Source organism: Monodelphis domestica, chromosome 4 (assembly GCF_027887165.1).
Source record: "Monodelphis domestica isolate mMonDom1 chromosome 4, mMonDom1.pri, whole genome shotgun sequence".
In the NCBI taxonomy this organism is placed as follows: domain Eukaryota; kingdom Metazoa; phylum Chordata; class Mammalia; order Didelphimorphia; family Didelphidae; genus Monodelphis; species Monodelphis domestica.
Window position 1 is genome coordinate 26,588,072 of NC_077230.1, and position 20,580 is coordinate 26,608,651.

The following is a 20,580-nucleotide window of genomic DNA, read 5'->3' on the forward strand; positions in this document are numbered from 1 at the left end:
AACAAGGTAAGAAACAAGGGACCTCTGTGAAGCCCCTAAATACATGGGGACATACTTTTCCATAGATTATCTATCACCAGTGACAGAAGGAAAGGACAGGAAACATTTAGCCAAGGCAACTTCTACTCCTCGGATCATTTTCCAGCTGGAAATCCTCTCTGCATCCAAAGCTTCCTGTGCTGCTGTCACATGAAAGTTAGCTGATGTTTTCTGCTGGGCCAATTTCTCCAGGGTTGGAACCCATTGGTTCCTTTTTCTCTTTTCCTCCCTCTATATATCTTATGTATCTGTTTCTCAACAAGCTGTGCCAGGCACTACTAGGATTACAAAGAAAAGAGGGGGAAAAAACAGCCTCTCTTTTGAGGAGCTCACACTATAATGGGGGAGGCAACATACAACTATGTACAAATAAGTATATATGTATACACACACACACAGAGGATAACTTAGAGACATTTCAGAGAATTCACTAGCATTAAGGGGAATTAGGAAGGACTTCTTGCAGAGGGTGAGATTCTGGCTGAGATTTAAAGGAAGACAGAAAGGAAAGACAGGAAGAGAGAACATTCCAAGAGACAGAGTATCTTGTGGGAGGAACAGCAAGGAGGCCAGTGTCACTGTACTGTGGAGGGAAATAAAGTGTGAAAAGACCAGAAAGGTGGGAAGGTGAGAGATTATAAAGAGATTTAAAAGTTAAACAAAGGATTTTATATGTGATTCTAGAGGTAATAAGAAGTCACTGGAGTTTATTGAGTAGGGAGAGTGACATAGTCAGATTTATGCTTTGGAAAGATCTCTTTAGTAGCTGAGTGGAAGATGAATGGTACTGGAGAAACATTAAGGCAAAAAGTCCAATCAGAAGTCTACTGCAGTAGTCCAAGAGGGAGAGAAGGAGGGTCTCTACCAAGACAATATTTTAAATGATTTTTAATTTATTTTGAACTTGATAGAAACCAATTATCATAACATTTCTTTATTCGAAGAACAGAAGATTATTTTGTAAAACTGAGCTCTCAAACTAATAACTTGTTTTAAAAAAATAATAAATTTAACCTGTTAACTTTCAACATTGTCCTGTTGTCTATAGCTTCCTCTGAATTTTCTTCTGTTCTTTCTTGCACTTAAAAAGAATTTAAAAACACTTTCATGACCCTCTTCTACTTTCTTCTGGTATCTCATTGGCCTCCAAATCACCCCCTCTCAAATTAAAAACAAAACAAAAAACCAAACACATACTTTCTTATGATAAATACAAATCTTCAGATAGGTCAGGTCTGAAAAGACATCTCATTTTGCATCTTACATTCATCATCTTTCTGTCATCATTGAGTATGTCCTTGATGAAGCCATATGGGCTTTCTATTATCACTGTTTCTCTGTCTAGAAGTTTCCCAAACCATCTCTTTAATGATCTTTTACAGAGCCTTCCTAGGAGTTGAAATCAAGCTAACTGGCCTACAATATGCAGACTGTCCTCTTCCCTTTTTTGAAAAATCAGGACAGACTGTCATGCTCCCATACATCCCATATAATGGTCCTATCTCTCTTTGATCCTTTTTCTCCCCAAATGCTCCAAAGCAATAACAACAACAAAGAACCCAAAGATTCTTTTAAAATGTACTTAAGTTTCCTCAAGAGAACTCAGCTCATTTTGAGATTTAAGATTCTTGACTTTTTTCTTTCTGTCACATTTTTATATTCATGCTTTATTACCTGTTCTTTGTTTCCATCTTCTGCTCATTCCTTTTTAAATTATAAGTTGACTTGTCAGCTCAATGAGCAACCACATTGACTTCTTTAAACAAATTCCATTTTTATTCCTCATTGGAATTATTTCCAATTTTTCTTTAGAAGGTAATGATTGCTTTTATTGTCACTGCTCATGCCCAATGAACTGACTTCCCATTAGTATTAATTTACTTTTTATTTGTTACATTAAAATGCCCAATTAACTCTATCCCCCATTAGAGAAGGCATCATTTGACAAAAAATGGATATACTAAACATTGTCTTATTTCTATTTATCAGTTCTTTTTTAATTCATAGAATCATACTGATTTTTCCTCTGAATATTTCTGACATCTACTTACCCATTTCTAAAGCACATCAGACTATGTCTGTATTTCCAATCTTCCACTGACACTAAAAATGAGCAATCACTTTAATATAGGTTCCCATTTCTACCCCAATAACTACTATTTCCCAGTGGTAAGAGTAAGATCTAGAATAGAATTTCCACTTGTTGGCCTTTTGAAGGAAGATATTGTCACTCAGGCAAATTAGAAAGTTTTTGCTTTTGAAAAAGAGAACTCTAGTAGATGCCTAGAAAATTGAAATCCTTTATCATTATTTGATATATCAGTGCCTCTATGCTAGGTTTCTGATCTTTTTCCCAAATTGCTCATTTAGTTCCTTTTCTGTCCAGGTGGTGTGAGGCACATTCTAGTGAAAAAAAACATCCTGTTTCTCCCTCCACTGACCATTACCCAAATATTTGCTATTAATACCTTCTAATTTTTAGATTTCCTCACTTGAGCATATACACATTCTTAATAAATAGCGAAATCTCACTTCATTTTACCAATCCTGTTTCTGTGAAGTTAGGCAGATCTTTCTATCCGGAAACATAGTCTAGACTGGCAAATATTTCTGATAAATGTCGATTATCCAAGAAACACAGGGAATTAATGCAAATAAATAAAAACAAGAAACATTACTCCCATTTCATGGTAGAGAACTGGTCAAATGACATGGAAAATAGATTTCAGAAAAAGAAATACAAGTTACAAATAATTGTATTATTGAATTTCCAAATCAATAATAATAATTTTAAAAATAGAAAGTTTGTTGTATCTAAAATTCAGTTAAAGAACCTTGGCTTAGGTCCTATTACTGCCACTAACTACTTGTGTGACTGTGGGCAAATCATTTAACCTCTCTGAGTCTTAATTCTTCACAGTGAAATGCAAGAGTTGGACTTCTAGGATACTCTTCCCACTCTAAATCTATGACCTTCTGAAATATGATTAAAGCATCTCTATGGTTTCACCTTGTGTCTCTAAAAATGAGGATGACAAAATTTGGAAATGGTAAATGTGTGTGCAAAATCATGGAAAGATAGGCACACTTGTGGAGGAGGAATAAACTGGTTCAACCATTCTAGAAAATAATCTGAAGTGATACTAAAAAAGCCACTGGCACATATATGCACACACACACTGACCCAGAGTTACCTGTTTTAGTAGGAAAGAGTTGGAAGAAGGGTTAATATCCATTAGTTGGAGTAATAAATTAACACATTGTGCTATGTGAAATTAATGGAATATTATTACACCATAAGAAATTATTACACTCATAAGAAATTAGTATGAAGAAGTCAGTAAAATATAGGAAGAACATATAGGGCATACAAAATATAGGAAATATGAAAGAATGACATGATTATTCAAATATTGTAAAGGAAAATAATATATATAAAAATTTCAAAACTCTGATCAATGTAGTGACAAATCATGATGTTAGAGGCAGAGGGGTGTTTGAAATTAGGAGTAGAATAAAGCATATATTATTCTGATCAGAATATGTTGATATTGCTTTATTTATCCTGACTGTATTTTGCTACAAAGAAGGATTCTATGAAAAGGAGTTGGAAAATTAGATGTGAAAGAGCATTAATAAAACTTTTTTAAGGAGAGAAGCTAAGTATTACAATGATATCGACAAAATATTCTCTAGTGTTCAGTATAGATAACTATGGAAGACTTTTGGAAAGGCACAGACAATAAATGTGCAGGGCTCTTTGACACTGCAATACCACTACTAGGTTTGTATCCAAAGAGATCAGATGGGGGGAAATCTAGGTACAAAAATATCCATGGAAGTTCTTTTGGTGGTAGCAAAGAACTGGAAATGGAAGGGATGTCCATCAGTTGGGGAATAGCTGAACAAACTGTGGTATGTGATTGTAATAAAATACTACTACAATTTTAGAAAAAATCTAGAAAGACTTACATGAACTAACGAAAAGTGAAGTGAGAAGAACCAGGAGAACATTGTGCACATTGACAGCAATAAAGTACTATGATCAACTATGAATGATTTTTAACTATTATCAGCCATGCAAGGATCTAAGACAACTCCAAAGGACTCATGATGAAAAAAAAGACTGCAGAGGGAAGCATACCATTTTTTCACTTTATTTCCTTCAAAAGTTTTTTCCTGTATGTATGAGATGTCTTCCTTTCACAATATGACAAATATGGAAATATGTATTGCATGAAAGAACATGCCTAACATATTGCCCATCATCTTGGGGAAGGAAGAGCAGAGGAAAAGAACTTGTCAGAAAACTAATGTTAAAAATTGTTTCTACATGAAACTGAAAAAAAAATACAAAAAAATATTACTTTAAGGGGAAAAAATTATATGGGGTAAGGAAAATACGGAAAATGGGAGAGATAATTTGGGTCCAGAAGAAAAATATCCTAATTGTCAACCACAAGAAATGAATACAATGAAGCCTTCAGGCCAAGAGTTTTATTTCAATCCCTAGAAAAATTCTTTATCTATTAAAAAGATGATTAGTGCACATAGAGAAAAGGTGGTGGTGATTACAAGGAACCAGTATGATTAAAAAATTGGTGATGTCAGCACCTTTTTGACACTGATTAACATTTACCTAAATTTACCAAAGCATCATAAAAAAAGTCTCTCATTTATCTTTGTGAAAAAGCTATAGAGATGTAGGATAGATCATAGTATATTTCAGTGAAATATTTGCTTTATTGACTAGTACCTTGGCAAGAAAGCCTCTAACAGAATGACTCAGGGAGTTGTTCTTGACTTTGTTTAAAAATAGATTTTATTTTTTATATAGGTATAGATAGCTTTATTTTCTTTGTCCAAAATCTGTTCATATTTTTAAACTACTTATCAGTGGGGGAATGGCTCATATTCTTATATATGATCAAGTTAGATACATTTTAGATATGAGACTCTATCTTAGAAACTGTCTATAAACTGATAAATAAGGAAAACATAATTTTATATATACATATATCTTTTTGTCAAATAATGCCCTCTCTAATTGGGGTAGGAGAGGAAGTAAATTAACTGGGTACTTTAACATAATAAATAAAAACAAATTTTTTAAATACCCCCAAATATATTTTATTGATATCTTTCTTTTTTTTCTTTGCTTAAATTTCCCCCTTCGCCCTTTATCATTTATTTTTTTTTCCATATCATTTAGATGGAACAATGGTTAGAGTATCAATTCTAGAGTCAGGAAGATCTGAGTTTAAATACAGCTTCACACAAATCTTTGTCTACTTTAGTTTCATCAACTATAAAATGGAGTACCTATCTCCCAGGGTTGTTGTGAGGTTCAAATAAAATTACACATGTAACATGCTTAGCAAAGTGTTTGGCATGTGGTAGTTACTCAACAAATTCCATCCCTATTCTTTCTCATGCCTCTTCCAGAAAGCCATCCCTTACGACAAAGAATTGTTCTTCTATTCAACATTTTTATCAAAGACATGCATATAGGCATTGAGGGCAGACTGACAAAATCAAAAGATAATAAGTTGTTGTTGTTGATACTTATATAGCACTTATTTATGTGCCAGGCACTGTGATGAGTTATTTATAGTTACTTATCTTATTTGATGCTCACAACAGTCCTGAGTTGTCATTCAGTCATTTCAGTTGTGCCCAAGTCTTTGTGACCCTGTTTGAGATTTTCTTGGCAAAGATACTAGAATGGTTTGCCATTTCTTTCTCCTGCTCATTTTACAGATGTGGAAACTGAGGCAAACAAGGCTAAATGACTTGCCCAGGGTCTGAGGTCAGATTTGAACTCAGGAAGATGTCTAGATCTAGCACTCTATCCTTTGCACCACCTAGCTACCCCAATGACTCAGGAAGGTGGGTGCTGTTGTTATCTCCATTTTATAAATTAAGAAACTGAGACAAACAGAGGATAAGTGACTTCTTCAGGACTTGAACTCATTTCACAATGACTGCAGACCTGGCACTCTATCCACTGTACCACTTAGGTGATATGATGCTGGTGCAAATGCTAATATATTTGATGACAGAGTAAAGATCCAAGAAGATTTGGAATGGCTAAAACACTAGGCTAAATTGAATAAGAGTAAATGAATAGTTTTAAAAGGGGGGGGGGTCAACATCACTTATACAAAACAATTGAGGCAATGTAGACATGAGTTTATTTAAATAAGATCAAACTGCTTCAGTGGAGTGAACACTTAATGAGTGAACAGCATGATATGGAAGTCAAAAGTTCATGTGATCTAGAGATGGAGGGTCCTAGGTTCAAATATGACCTTGGTTACTTTCCAGCTGTGTGATCCCGGGCAAGTCATTTAACCCCAGTTGCCTACCCCTTACCACTCTCCTGCCTCTTAGAAGAGTAAGGATTATTTTAAAATTTTTCTTTGGATAAGAATTAGATTAAAGGTTAGTTCTGGTTCAAATTCTACGATAACAACCTGCACGAATAAGGATGGAGGTGGCAAAAAACTAAAACAAAAATCCAACAACAAACATACACAAACATTATAGCTTTTAGTTGGCATAGATAACAGCCATCAGTGCACATCCACAATCCTGTCCAAAGTAAGATAACTATTCATGCACTGTCTATTTTAGCCTTGAGGCTGTCTAAAAACCAAGGACTCTGAATGGGTCTCAACAAGTTCCAATGTGCCTTCTCCTTCCTAGACTCGTTCTCAGGGTCTCTTGCATTTAACCACTGGAAAGGCATAAATCACCAGCTTCAGTTCAAGGTTGTCTGAAGTTTGGTTCAGTTTCAAGGTTTAACCAGCTTTGATTGTGTAATTAATCACCCCGAGCCCCGACATTCTCATTAGGTAGAAATGAAAACTGTTAGTAGAAAATCATGAGATCAGAGACCAAATGCAGACTCCTTCAAGTCATATGAAATTTGAAGCTTTTCTACACATTCTCAATTATAGAGGTCGCAGAGAAGAAGTCATAACAGTCCAGAACTCTGAAGAGACAGCCTGGGGTACCTAGTGTAGATTCTAAAATGTCATCTACTCTGGGACAGACACTTCCAATTAACATATCCACTGAGAACAGAGCTTTCTTATTTTTGAATAACAGTTCACTTATGTGGCACTTTAAGGCTTACCTAACACTTAAATCAAAACTTTATGTAAATATTACTATTATCTCCCTTAAAGATTAGGAAATTGAGGCAAAGAGAGGGTTCAATGACGTACCCTTGTTTATCCAGCTAAGTGTCTGAGCTGGGACTCGGAATTCCAGACTTTAGGTCAATATTCTTATGCAACCTCTTGTTTTAAAGTTTTTAAAGTCAGAAACCATACCGAGATATGTTGGAATATGGCATAAAAGCAACTCATTAAGTGCATGTGAGAAGTCTGTTGTCTCAAAAACAAACCCATGTACAACTGAGCAAATAAGAGTTTTATATAAAAAGAAGATTGTCATTTCAATTCTCCTTGTCTCCATCTACTCCTCTGCATGGAATAGGGTTGGATGAACTGAGCTGCCTCTAAGACACTTTTTAGCTCTGACACTCCATGACTCTATACTTCAATGCACCTGTGATTTCATCAACACGAATACTTCCTCTAAAAGTACAAATAGCAACCCTTCCATCGACACCTTCTCATCTTATGGGGTCCTTGTCCATGGTCTTCCAGGAATCACAGAATCAGGATATTAATAGCCATCTACTCCAGTTCATAAACCAAAGGAATCCTCATTATCAATACATCCAAAAAAGAGACTGAAAAGCTTCTTCCTTAAGATTTCCACAGAGGGGAAACCAACTTATTACCTTTTTTTGATTTGTTCCACATTGGTTCAGCTGAATCATTAGAGGGAAAAAAAAATTTTAACATCAAACTCAAATTGTTTTTTTTCTGTAACCCATTATTCTTGTTTCTGTCCACAGAGGCCAAATGGAACAAGTCTAATTTCTCCTCCATATGACAGTCATAATTCTTGAATCAACATTCACTTTCTGGACTTCTCATACAGACAGGATCAACCCTGAAACAAGAGTCCTAATTTTCTACCTCTGATTTGTGGCAGAGGCTACCCATGGATACTGCAGGTAATGCCAGCAGAAAGCAAGTTCTAGTAGATCCTATATAAGCTGGAAATGCTCTGAAAACAGTCTTAGGGATAGATAGTATCTGCTACCTCCCAGATAATTTTGTCTATACTCACCCCCTACATGTCCTTTCCTCTCACTCCTCTCAACCCTTGGCAAACTGGTTTCTGATCTCATCTCTAAACTAACTGGTTATCTCCAAAAATACCAATGTCTTAATCCCTCTCAATCCATTTGCTGTGTTTGATGCTATTGGCTATGTTTTCCTCTTGGATATGGTTTTCTTCTGGAAGTTTTCCTGAGACTAGCCTTTCCTGGTCCTCTTTCTACTATCTGACCACTCTTTCTCAGTCACCTTGATTAGATCATCGTAAACTAAGCCCTCTTCTCCTCTCTCAGTGGGTGACCTCATCAGCTTCCATGGATTGTTATTTCTATGCAGATAATATCAAGATCTTTTTTCCAGCCCAAGTCTCTCTACATAACAAATTGTCCATTGGACAATTAAAAATTGGATGTTGGGGGCAGCTATGTGGCTCAGTGGATTGAGAGCCAGACTTCAAAATAGGAGGTTCAAATATGATCTCAAGACATTCCTACCTGTATGACCCTGAGCAATTCACTTAAACCTCCTTTGCCTAGATGTTACCACTCTTGCCTTGGACCAAATATACATTGTTGATTTGAAGATGAAAGGTAAGGGCTTTAAAAAGGAAAAAAAAAAGGAAAACCTCAAAAACTTCTCAGACTTAACATGTCCAAAGCAGAGCAAATAAATCTTTCAATCCAAGTCTAAATATCTCTATTTCTGTCAAAAGCATCACCAATCCTCCAGGTTTCCAAGTTTATAATCTGAACATTATTCTCAACTCTATTCTCCTTCCATACCCCTAAATCCAACCAAATTCGCACATAATTTTTGCTGTGTGTAACACAAGGGCAAGACAATAGAAGCAAAAAACAAACAATAAACCACCAAACACCTTCTATATACAAATCATCTTTTTTCAAGTTGCTATTTAGAAATGAGTATTATTAAGTATACATTAGAATATGTGAACCAAAATTAAGCCCCGTACCACCACCGCCGCCACTATCATCATCATCATCATAGCTAATGACTAGAATTTATATAATATTTTAAAGTTTGTAAAGTACTTCATAAATAATATCCTGTTTAGCCTCACAACAACCCTAGGGTATATGTGCTATAAGTATCCCTATTTTATAGATTAGAAAACTGAGGTAGAGAAGTTAAATGGTGTACATAACTAGTAAGGGTCAGGCTGGTTTTGAATCCAGGTCTTCCTCATTCTGGGTCCAGAGCTCTAACCATGTGTACCTAGATGCTGGTACATGCTAAAAAAATAAAAACTTAGTTTGACAAGATTAATGGTGACTAAAGAGTCCTGAGGCTGTAGCATAGTTGTGTTGAGTAGGTTTGTAGGTATATTCTAACAAATAACAGAACATGAAAATGATTAATATAACCTCTCTTAATCTCTTTCAAAACTGTTTGTCTCTCCATTTAAAATGAAACGTAAGCATTTTCCATCCAATCTGCAAGTATAGTTAATATTCAGATAGAAAAGTAAAACAAAAGATATTGCAATAAGAGAAATGAGTTAACCTGACAAGCACTTAGTTTTAGGAATAAATCATCTTGGAGATTTGTAAATGAATAATGGATAATAAACTCTCCCAACTTCCTCAGACATCATCAGTTTGGGGAACAAACACAACAATCTTAAAATCTCTACCTTTAATTATGCTAATGAGCTATAACTGAGACCAAAAGTTTGTTTTTTATTTCTCAAATTATTTTACCTATGTTTATAGTAGTTTTCTGGAGCCAAGCCCAGAGGTCCTAGGTTCAAATCTGACCTGACCCTCCCTAGCTGTGCAACCCTGGGCAAGTCATTTAACCCTCAATGTCTAACCTTTACCACTCTTCTACCTTGGAACCAACACTAGTATTGATTCTAAGATGAAAGGTAAGATTTAAAAAGAATTTTTTAAATAGTTTACTGTCCTTTAGGAAGTTCTCTCTCTCCCTCTCTCTCTCCTACTCACAATTGTAAAGGCAGACATTTGCCAGCAAAATATTCACAAAAAATACTCACAAAAAATATTCACAAAAATACTCCTCTCCTGAGATCCGTGCCTGTATCTGAAACTTCCCTTTTGTTTTTGTATTCTGGAATCAAATAACTTTTTCTTTATATTCACAGAGAAGCTTCACTGATTTAAATTGGCTGGAGAAAATTTTCTGACTTTGGGTTGTGGTACTCTTGACTTTGAAAGGGCTAGAAATTAAGTAGTAATTTTGGGAGGTCAGTTTCAACCTTGTATTTCTGAATGTGCAGTTTTCATTGATTCTAAAAGCTTAATGATTCTTGGCCAAGAATTCAGCTTTATTTTTAGAAGCTTCAGCCTGCAAACAGAAGGTGTATTCCTTAAAAAGAAGAGAATAAGAATTGATTTGTATAGTGCTGGGCACTTTACAATTATCTCATTTGATCTTCCCAACAACCTTTGGAGATGGGTGTTATTATCCCTATTTACAGGTGAAGAAACTAAAGCAGGTTAAATGATTTGGCCAGGGATGCACAGTTAGAAAGTATCTTAAGTAAAATTTAAACTCAAGTCTTCTTGACTTCAAATACAGCGTTTTATCCAATGTGGGCACCTAGCTGCCCCTTCCCTAAGAACAAGAGGGTACTCAAACAAAATTTTATCATCTTTCGGATTCTTCTGAAAGGGAATAAATAAAATGAATAATTTATTAAGATTTTTAAGAATCCCATAAGATAAACTATGCATCTGGATCAAGATAGATATGGAAAATCATTTGTCTGAATACCAGCAATTTTATGATTTACATGAGATTCTCCCTTAACCTGAGTCTATTTCTTGGAATAATTCTGATTCTAACCCACTGGGGACTTAATGCCTGTTCTTCCTAAAGTCAGGAACTTGGTTTCTATCTAAATTATTTGTGCTTTTCTCAGTCTAAAAGAGAGATCCTTCCTCAATTACCTCTAATCATCCTAATCCAAAATTTCACCAAGTTCTATTTTGCCAGTCAGGGTTTTCCAGTGGGGAATTTGTCCAGGTAAAAAACAAAACAAAACAAAACAAAATCAGGGCATTCAGCAACAGGGTTCTACTATCCAGTTTGCTTACTGTCCATACAGGTTTGGATCCCTATGACTGTTGATTACAAGAGACAATAAATCATCTCTAAAGGCTAATAACCACTTTGAAGTTTTTCCAGAGACATACCAAAAAGTCAGTTAAGAGTAAACTTGATCAAATATACTATCTTTCACATTAGTTTATCTATGGTTTTATTTTGGAGTTTTGGTTCTATAGGAGTATTCTCTTACAACAGTGACCAATATGAATGTATGTTTTGCATGATAATACATGTATAATCCAGATCAAATTGCTTACTGACTCTGAGAGGAGGAAGCGAAGGGAGGAAGGGGGACAATTTGGATCTTATAATTTTATAAAATATAGATTGAAAATTGTTATTACATATTATTGGGAAAATAAAACTACTTTGAATAAAAAAAGTTAACTTGACAAGCATATTTTTTCTAAGAGTTTTCTAAGGGTTGATCTCAGGCATGACTATTTATTATAATATAGGTTCAAAACAGGCTATTTTTCTTATATGAGAGGGAAGAATCCTACTTTGATCCATTGCTAAAAAACTCCATTCTGAGAGGAATGAAACTAAACCAAACAGGGCATTTTCTATCCAATAATAAAATGCTTCTGAATAAGTTTTTGGACATTTTGAAGTGGATATGCCCATGTGCATCTGAAAAATCACCGTGTTCTATCCAAAACAGAATATGTAGTCTTTCTCCATTCTCCCTAATTTCCATGCTACTGTGGAGTATACCAGCATTTAGCCAAGATCATAACTTTACTGTCTTCTTAAATTATTTCTCTTAAATATTTTTCATTTAAAAAGCATTTATTTACTCCTCCTACCTCTCACTCTCCAACTGATCGAAAAAAAAAAAGGAAAGAAAGCTCTTACAACAAATATGCAAGGTCAAGTGAAATGATTCCCACATTTGTTCTGCAAAACCATCACCTTTGTGTAGCATGGTTCATCATGAGTTCCCTGGAATAATGGTTTGTCCTTAAATTGATGAAGATTCTTAAATCTTTCAAATCTGGTTTTTCTTATAATATTATGTGTAATATTATATATAATAATATGTCTAGTTCCATATCTGTCCTCTAGGAATTATGATAACAGAAAGGAAGGGTATTTGTGCTGATAGCTTCCTCAATCTGGAATCAAATTAGTGTGATCCCAACAACCTCTAAGAATTTGCTACCTTGATGAGTGTCATTCTGCATTTCATTGAGTTCTTTCATTCTTTGTGACATCTTACAATGGCATCATGTTATTTTCTGATTGTTGATTTGTACTACTGATGCTTGCTTTGCAATCTGATATGAAAGAGAAAGGGTATAATTGAATTCCAAAAGATTCAGGCTGGAAAATACTCTCTGCTTCCAGAGAAAGAAATGGATTCTGAATGAATTTTACATGTAATTGGGGGAAATAATAAAATAATATTAATAGATCTTTAAAAAAGAGAGAGAGAGAAAGAGAGAGAGGGCATGAGTATATAAGAGAGAAGATGAAACAGGAATGAAGACAAGAGAGCAGGATGCTTTTAGAAAGACCTTGTATGAACAAATTGGGTACAAAAATAGATGTTTTCAATGACTGTCATATATTATGTTTCAGTTATAAAACTATCTCAATAGTATGTACTGCTGGAGAAAAGGGAAAGGAATAAGCATTTATATAGCAGTCTGTGAAGAACTTTTACAAATATCTCATTTGATCCTCATAACAACTTTGCAAGGTAAGACTATTATTATTATCCCCACTTTACAGATGATAAAATTGAGGCAAACATGTTAAGTGATTTGTTCAGGATCAACACAGCCAGTAAGTGTCTGAGGCCACATTTGAATTTAGGACTTTCTGACTCCAACCCCGGAATTCTCTCTCTATCCACTTCGTCACCATCTGCCCTGTATTGTTAATGTTAACACAGCAACAATGTACTGCCACAAACTCTACATAGTGAAATTTACTGTGAAGTAGAACTTTGTGGGACAGCTTGGAAGTAGAAGTGCTTATTGTGCGGTGTTGGCAATCTATTAAACAAAGGAACAATGACAGATCATTACTGGTGGGATGCTTGGCATTTAGGGTACCAGTCAGTTTTAAGATGATTGGGTAGGGTTGGGATAACTTCATGGAAGTAAAGATCCTTTCATCCCCATTTCTCAATTGCTCTGTTTTCATTTTGAAGACTGGAGATGCATTTGAATCATTTTGAATCTCCAACTTGGAGACTATGGAGCTGGATATAGTACCCTGAATCCAAATTATAAATTGGCTTCTTCATATCATTTTTTGACTTTATTTTACTTAGGATTGAAACTGCCGAAGAGATTTTGTTTTACTTTGTCATGAGAAATCAGTTTATACTTTTCAAACCCAGATCCATATTCAGGACTATGGAAGAGGAAAGAAAAATCTACTAGGGAGTATCTTTCTCTTCTCTCTGGAATATTTACAGTCTTCACATCATTCTCAAAGACTTCTTTTGCTTTTCATAGGCAAGATTCCTCCCGTCTTGACATTCTATTCACTGTGCCATCTAGAAAAAAATGTCTAACATAGACAATCCTGCATTTTATTCGTATGCACCATGATGGAGTGGGGTAGGAAGATACTAAAATTGGAGAAACTGGACAACATTAATTGTCTTAAACAATTGCCACGCACTTGTAAGCTATGTGCAGTCTTCTCATTTCTGGCTTCAAGCTGTCTTTCCATAGTATCATAGAAACATGCCACCAGCTCAAGAAAGGAGAAGAGGACCTAAAAGATCATCTGTAAGGACATGGAGCATGAATACATTCCAACAATTGAGAAAAAGCTCACAGCCTGCTCTTCGAAAGCTAATGAGTTCCATGATCAGAGCTAATCTACCCCTGAGCTACTGACGGCAGCCCTGGGCTCTCATGGCACAGTGGATATAGTGAGTGAGATTTGGACTCAGGAAGACCCAAGTTGAATTCCTATCTCAGACACCTACTAGTTATGTGACCTTAGGCAAGTCACTTGTTTTCTCTCCTGTAAAATTGGGAATCATAATACTCACAGGCTTGTTGTGAGGATCAAAGGAGATATAAAGAACTTTGCAAAACTCAGCATGCTATATAGATGCTTGCTACTGTTTTGTTGATGTTCAGTTGTTTTTTCAGTTTTTTTTTCATGACATCTTTTAGGGTCTTCTTGGCAAAAATAATGTAGTGGTTTGCCATTTCCTTCTCTGGCTCATTTTACAGATGAGGAAACTGAGGCAAACAAGGTTAAGTGGCTCCCTCAGAATCACACACGTAGTAAATGTCCTGGGCCAGATTTAACCTCAGGAAGATGAGTCTTTTCTGACTGACTCCAGCCTAACACTATCTATTGTGCCATATAGCTGCCCTCTATATTACAGTGAAAAAGATCATTTAGTACTGAGTAAAGACCTGTATGAAGCCTCAAAAGCTCTCTGTGGAAGCAGGATTCCAAGAGACCCACAAATTGGAAGATAGAACTATTCCTTGGGGATGATGGGATTGGCTACTGTTCTTGATTACAGAAAGATGTTCGAGGATGTTCTTGTCTACTGGATGCTTTTACAATTCTGTGTAGTGTCTAGTGTTTTTAGCCCTTCTCCTCTGGGTAGTAATCAACATGGATTTGTAATAGAATTGTAACCTAACTCAGTGTTTTCCAGCACTTTTCCTTCTGCAGGATTAAGCTAATATCTTTTACAGGTCACTTTCCAGGACCTAAGCAGATGAAGAAATTGTAAAGGTATAATTCTGCTAAGTGAGGGCCTTCTTTTAGACACTATCATGTCTCAAGGATAGTTTTGTATTATTTAGGACTTTTAGTCTTAGGTTGCCCCCATCCATTAGAAGCTTCTTTCTAGAGATTTTCTTTTTTCCATGTCCTAGCCAGAAGACACAACCTCTTCACACTTTCCTGGTGCTACAAGAAGAACAAGAGGGTGCAAAGCCCCTGAAAACAATCTTGTTTCCAATGTTCCACCAAGAACCATTTTCATATCTCTGCTTCATCTTTAGAATGAGAAGCACATTGTCCTTGAGAAGACAAAAAGGAAGATACTGTAGAAACCAGCTTAGCTACCTCCATTTAAAAAAATATCTTGGTTAAAAAAAAAAAGGTGTGTGTGTGGGAACCTATGAATAAGGGGAAAAAGCCTACGTGTACAAAATATTTATAGCAGCAATTTTTGTGATGGCAAAGAATTGGAAATTGAGAGATGTCCATCAACTGGGGAGTGGTTGAACAAATCGTGGTACGTGTTGGTGATGAAATACTATTGTGCTATAAGAAATGACAAACAGGATGATATCAGAAAAAGCTGGAAAGATCTGTGGGAACTGACACAGAGAGAAATAAGCAGAGCTGAGAGAACATTGTACACAGCAACAGCAATACTGTATAATAATCAATTGAAAACCTGGCTCCTTTCAGCAATAAAATAATCTGGGACAATCCTGAAGGACTTCTAACAAAGAATACTATCTATGTCCATAGAAGGAACTTTAGAGTCAAATGTAGATCAAAGCATACTGTCACAGTTTGCAGTTTTATTCTGAGGTTTTGGTTTTATAGGAGCATTCTCTTACAACAATGACAGTATGGAAGTATGTATTGCATGATGATACATGTATACTCCTGATCACATTACTTACCATCTCTGAGAGGGGGGAAGGAAGAGAGGGAGGGAGATAATTTGTATCTTATAATTTTGGGAAACATATGGAAAATTATTATTGAATGTAACTGGGAAAATAAAATATTTTAGAACTAAAAAACCCACAAAACTAACCTTGAGGCAGCTAGGTGACTCAACAGATAGGGAGCCTGGCCCCTAGAGATGGAAGGTCCTGGATTCAAATCTAGCCTAAGACACTTACTAGCTGTGTGACCCCAGGGTAAATCACTTAACCCCCATTGCCTAGCCCTTATTGTTCTTCTGCCTTGGAACCAATACACAATATTGATTCTAGGACAAAACATAAGGGTTTAAAAAAAAGACAAACCCAAACTATCCTGTTCCTTGAATCAATCTCCTGACTCTCTCTCCCCTTTTCCTCAAATTATACATTTTTGTGACAAGGAAGATGCTGATCAGCCAAGAAAAGTCAGCCTAATGACTCCCACATAGCCCTTAAGCTTATGTCCTCTCTCAATAACCATGCTTTATAGAAGTATATATCAATCTAGACATTGTAGAAAAAGTCTAGCTACAGTGACCTCTCAAAAAAGGAATATCCCCCCCCCCCTTCCATTTGCTAAATTCTATAACATATTTCAATCCTATAAAGATCTGAAATCACTTTCTAAAGAATCAGCTTGGCCAGATATCTGTAATAAAATTGATAAATCTTGCCTTCATAAAGCAAAGAAAGTTTTATTAGATAATAATGTTCAGGAACAAAGCTATTCATGGGAATAAAGGCTTTCGTCCAGGCTTCAAGAGGAAATATCTCAGCTAATGAGGGATTCTGAAGAAATCCTGGGAAAAGATTTCCGAGTCCTACATACAGGGCTATCACACAAATTGTCCTTTCTTTCAGGATCACTTTTAGGTGCCTCAGAAATGCTCAAGTCACAGGCTTTTATTCACAATAAGGGAACAGAAAGCCAAGCTGATTTGAGATTACATTTCAAGAAGGTATAAATTTTTTAAATGGAGAATTCTCCTATTCACTATTATGGAGAAGAAATACAAATCTAGTAGGGAGTATCTTTATTTCCCTTCTACAGTACTTACAGTCTTCACATCATTCTCAAAGGCTTCTCTTGCTTCTTCATAGTTACAAACTTCTTCTTTGCATTCACGTTCAATATTTCCCTGTTTTATCTCCTCCAGAAAACCATTTGCTCTTGGGTAGCGCTTTAATACTGAATTGGCTTTCTCTTCAGTGAGGAAAACTGAAAAAGATGGGAGAATAAAAACACACTTCAAAAATAAATTGGTTTTAAACATTCAAAATGAAAACTGATGGTTGATGAAGAATTAGCACTCAGTGCTCCAAATCACTGACTCCCACAGGTTTCTCCCTCCCTGTTGATACCAAAAATGTCACTGGGGAACTCACTGGATATGGGCAATTTCATAATTAATTGTTTTCAGCATGTTATTTGCACTGTGCAGATGTTTAAATGCAATAGCAATAAGGACAATGTGAGAGACAAGAGACTGGAGGTCAAAAGAGAGTTTAAGGCTGGATAAATAGATCTGAGAATTGAATACAATGATATGAGTGGTTGCACCTGTACATTCATCTAACAGAAAATCAAAGCCTACTTTTCCTGTAATTTAGGTTTTACCCCAATTTACTCATCATTAATGAAAACTGTTAAATGCGATCCTAGAAGTCTTAAAAATATAAGTGCAAAAAACAAGCCAAGTAACACTTTTTAAAGCACCCCTCTCCTGTGCTAAGAACTAGGAATCTGAAATGAGTTCAAAAACAGTCCTTGCCTTCCAGAAGCTCACAAATCAACAACCATTTTTATTATGTTTAAAGCACTGTGCTAGGCCCTGAAATGGCAAAGAAAGGTAAAAACATCACACCATCAAGAAGCTCATAATCTACAATGGAGGAAGGGAAAAAGGAAAGGAATGAGCATTTATATAACACCAACTAGGAGGCAGGTACTATACTAAGCACTTTACAAACGCCATCATTAGGTCCCGACAACAATCCTGTGAGCTAACTGCTATTTTTACCTCACTTTACAATTGAGGAAACTAAGGCAAAATGGATAAGTGACTTACCCAGGGTCACACAGCTTGTGTCTAAGGCAGGATTTGAACTCAGGTCTTCCCAAGAGAGAAAACAGAAAAACAACAACCTTGTATAAACAAGCCATTGGCAAGATTTGTAATAGACAATCTCAGAAGGATTAGGGGAAATGTTTCTTGCAGAAGTTGGGATTTTTTCTGATATTTGAAGTAAGTGAGGTGGCAGAAAAAAGTAGACAATCAGTGAAAATGTGTGTATTCTACTTTTGCTCTTTTTTTCTAGTCCTCACGACCTCTGAAAGTTCTCCAAAACAGAAATCCTGCATCAGAGATAAAGTAATATTAGCTATTTCCATGAACAAGGATACCAAGAATCCAAATAAGGTTAAAAACTCAATGAATTAAAAGTAGAGAAGGCTAATGTCTAACTTCTGATCAACATACTAAATAAATGTCCTTTCCCTTTCTCACCACCTACCTCTCCCTTCCCCAAGGTTGGAAAATTTGGCCCGCATACTTGCAAGAGAACTCAACTCTGTACTCCAATCTCCACCTGTACCTAGTGTCATTGAGCACCAAACAGCAGAAATTTTCTTGGCTTGTGAAAGTAACAGAGTTGTATCACTGCAACAAAGCAAGATCAGAGAACTGTGGGAAAGAGAGCTGGGGCAGGAGATGTTTGTAGAGCTCTGTGGTACTTCTCTACACCTGAAAGAAAGCATCCAGCTGAAGCCAATTCTGTCACTCCTGGGAGTCACTTGGGGTAGAAATCTAGGGTGGTTAATCATGGATTGGCCAGCATGGAAGGAAGGAGCCTGAGATGGCCCCTAAGGAAAATTCTCTCAAAGGAAGAGAATGATAAAAGGGGAAAATAGGATTAAAAAAATTACTATGAGGAGGATGAAAACTCAGAACATAAGCAGCAGGAGATATTAATAAGAGGAGGGGAAATGGCCTCCAGACAAGGGAAAAGAGATTAGAGATCTATGAATAAGCATCACAAGACTAAAAAAAAAAAAAGATTCAACACCTGATGAGGAAGACAATGAATTCTGAATTTTGAAGAGAAGATGAAATCACAAATAGCAGGATATTCGTAGGTGATTTAAAAGAAATTAAAAAAAAAAAACGTGAAAGCAGAAATTATGGCCTGCATAGCAGAAATAACTGAAAGAACAGAAAAATGCGAATCCATGGTAGCAAGTATCACAAAAGAAACAACAGAAGATAACCAGTTGGGAATGAAAATACATGGAAGTGAATGACAAGATAGAAAAAAAATCAAACAACATTTTTTTCAAAGCACGATCTCCATATAAGCAAAACATACTGATGTCCAAGAAAGGCTGTGTAGATGCAATTTAAGGATTAGAGGTCTTTCAGAAAAATGTGATGTTGTTCAGTCCTTTCAACTGTGTCCAATTCTTCATTGTCCCATTTGGGGTTTTCTTGCAAAGACAGTGGAGTAGCTTGCCATTTTCCTTCTCCAGCTCATTTTGTAGATGAGGAAACTGAAGCCAATGGGGTTAAGTGATTTGCCCAGTGTCACCCAGCTACTAAGTGTCAGAGGTCAAATTTGAACTCAAAAGATAAGACTTTCTGACTTCAGGCTTAGCACTCTATCCACCATGCCACTAGTTGCCCAAATTAAAACTTTTTACTTCTATGAAAATGTGTCAATTTAAGAAATAAAATATCATAAGCAAAGAATAAAAAGGAGGATGGTTTTCCTGGCTTATAAGAGTATATAGAGGGGACAGCTAGGTAGCTCAGTGGAGAGTCAGGCTTGGAGAGAAGAGGTCCTAGGTTCAAATCTGGCCTCAGACACTTCCCAGCTGTGTGATCCTGGACAAGTCACTTAACCCCCATTGCCTAGCCCTTACCACTCTTCTGCCTTGGAACCAATTGAAGATGGAAGATAAGAACTTAAAAAAAAAAGGATTTAGCAAAAGATTAGATATAGGGAGGATGAGAGGTAGCATGCAAATAGATGATTACTAAGTTTGTACACATAACTCTGATCTCTCCCAAGTTCTAGGTACATATTCCTACTGGAAATACTTGCAGTCAACATCTTTGCTCCCTAAACCTCCCAACTTCCTAATTTCTATTCAAGGTAAAATTATTCTGCAAACTACTTTTTTTTTTTAAAGGAAAGCACAAGTGTCTTAACTTTGAATCTACTAATGACCTGCAGATTTGCATAGCAGTCAAAAAATCTACAAAAGGTAATGAATTGTGCTGAAGAGGTCATTTGGTTTATTATAATTATGTTACTAAAAACTTGAAAGTAAAATTTATGGCACACAATTATGAATTTGAATAATATGCCCATGAAATTTGACTAGGCATAATAGGATCCTGAATTAACAAGAGTCATATATTGCCAGAATATAATTTCAGGAGAGAGAAGCAGCTTGGAAAACTTTGAAGTTCTCCTTATTCTCTCCCTAAAATCTCTTGATTTCTGCTCCACCACTAGAACAGAAAATTTATGAAAAGTCATCAGAATGAAGATGTAAAGTGTAAATTTGGACATTTTAGTGGTCT

The 20,580-nt window shown here is 35.9% G+C and overlaps 1 protein-coding gene across 2 annotated transcripts in view; it reads right to left on the reverse strand.

Moving 5' to 3' along the window:
* Positions 1 to 20,580, reverse strand: part of PRRG1 (proline rich and Gla domain 1) — a 139,200-nt gene that overhangs the window by 19,668 nt on the left and 98,952 nt on the right. For both annotated transcript variants that reach the window (XM_007493349.3, XM_007493352.3), the window contains exon 3: positions 17,053 to 17,213. In XM_007493349.3, the coding sequence (XP_007493411.1) occupies positions 17,053 to 17,213 (161 nt within the window). The remainder of the gene's footprint in view (positions 1 to 17,052; positions 17,214 to 20,580) is intronic.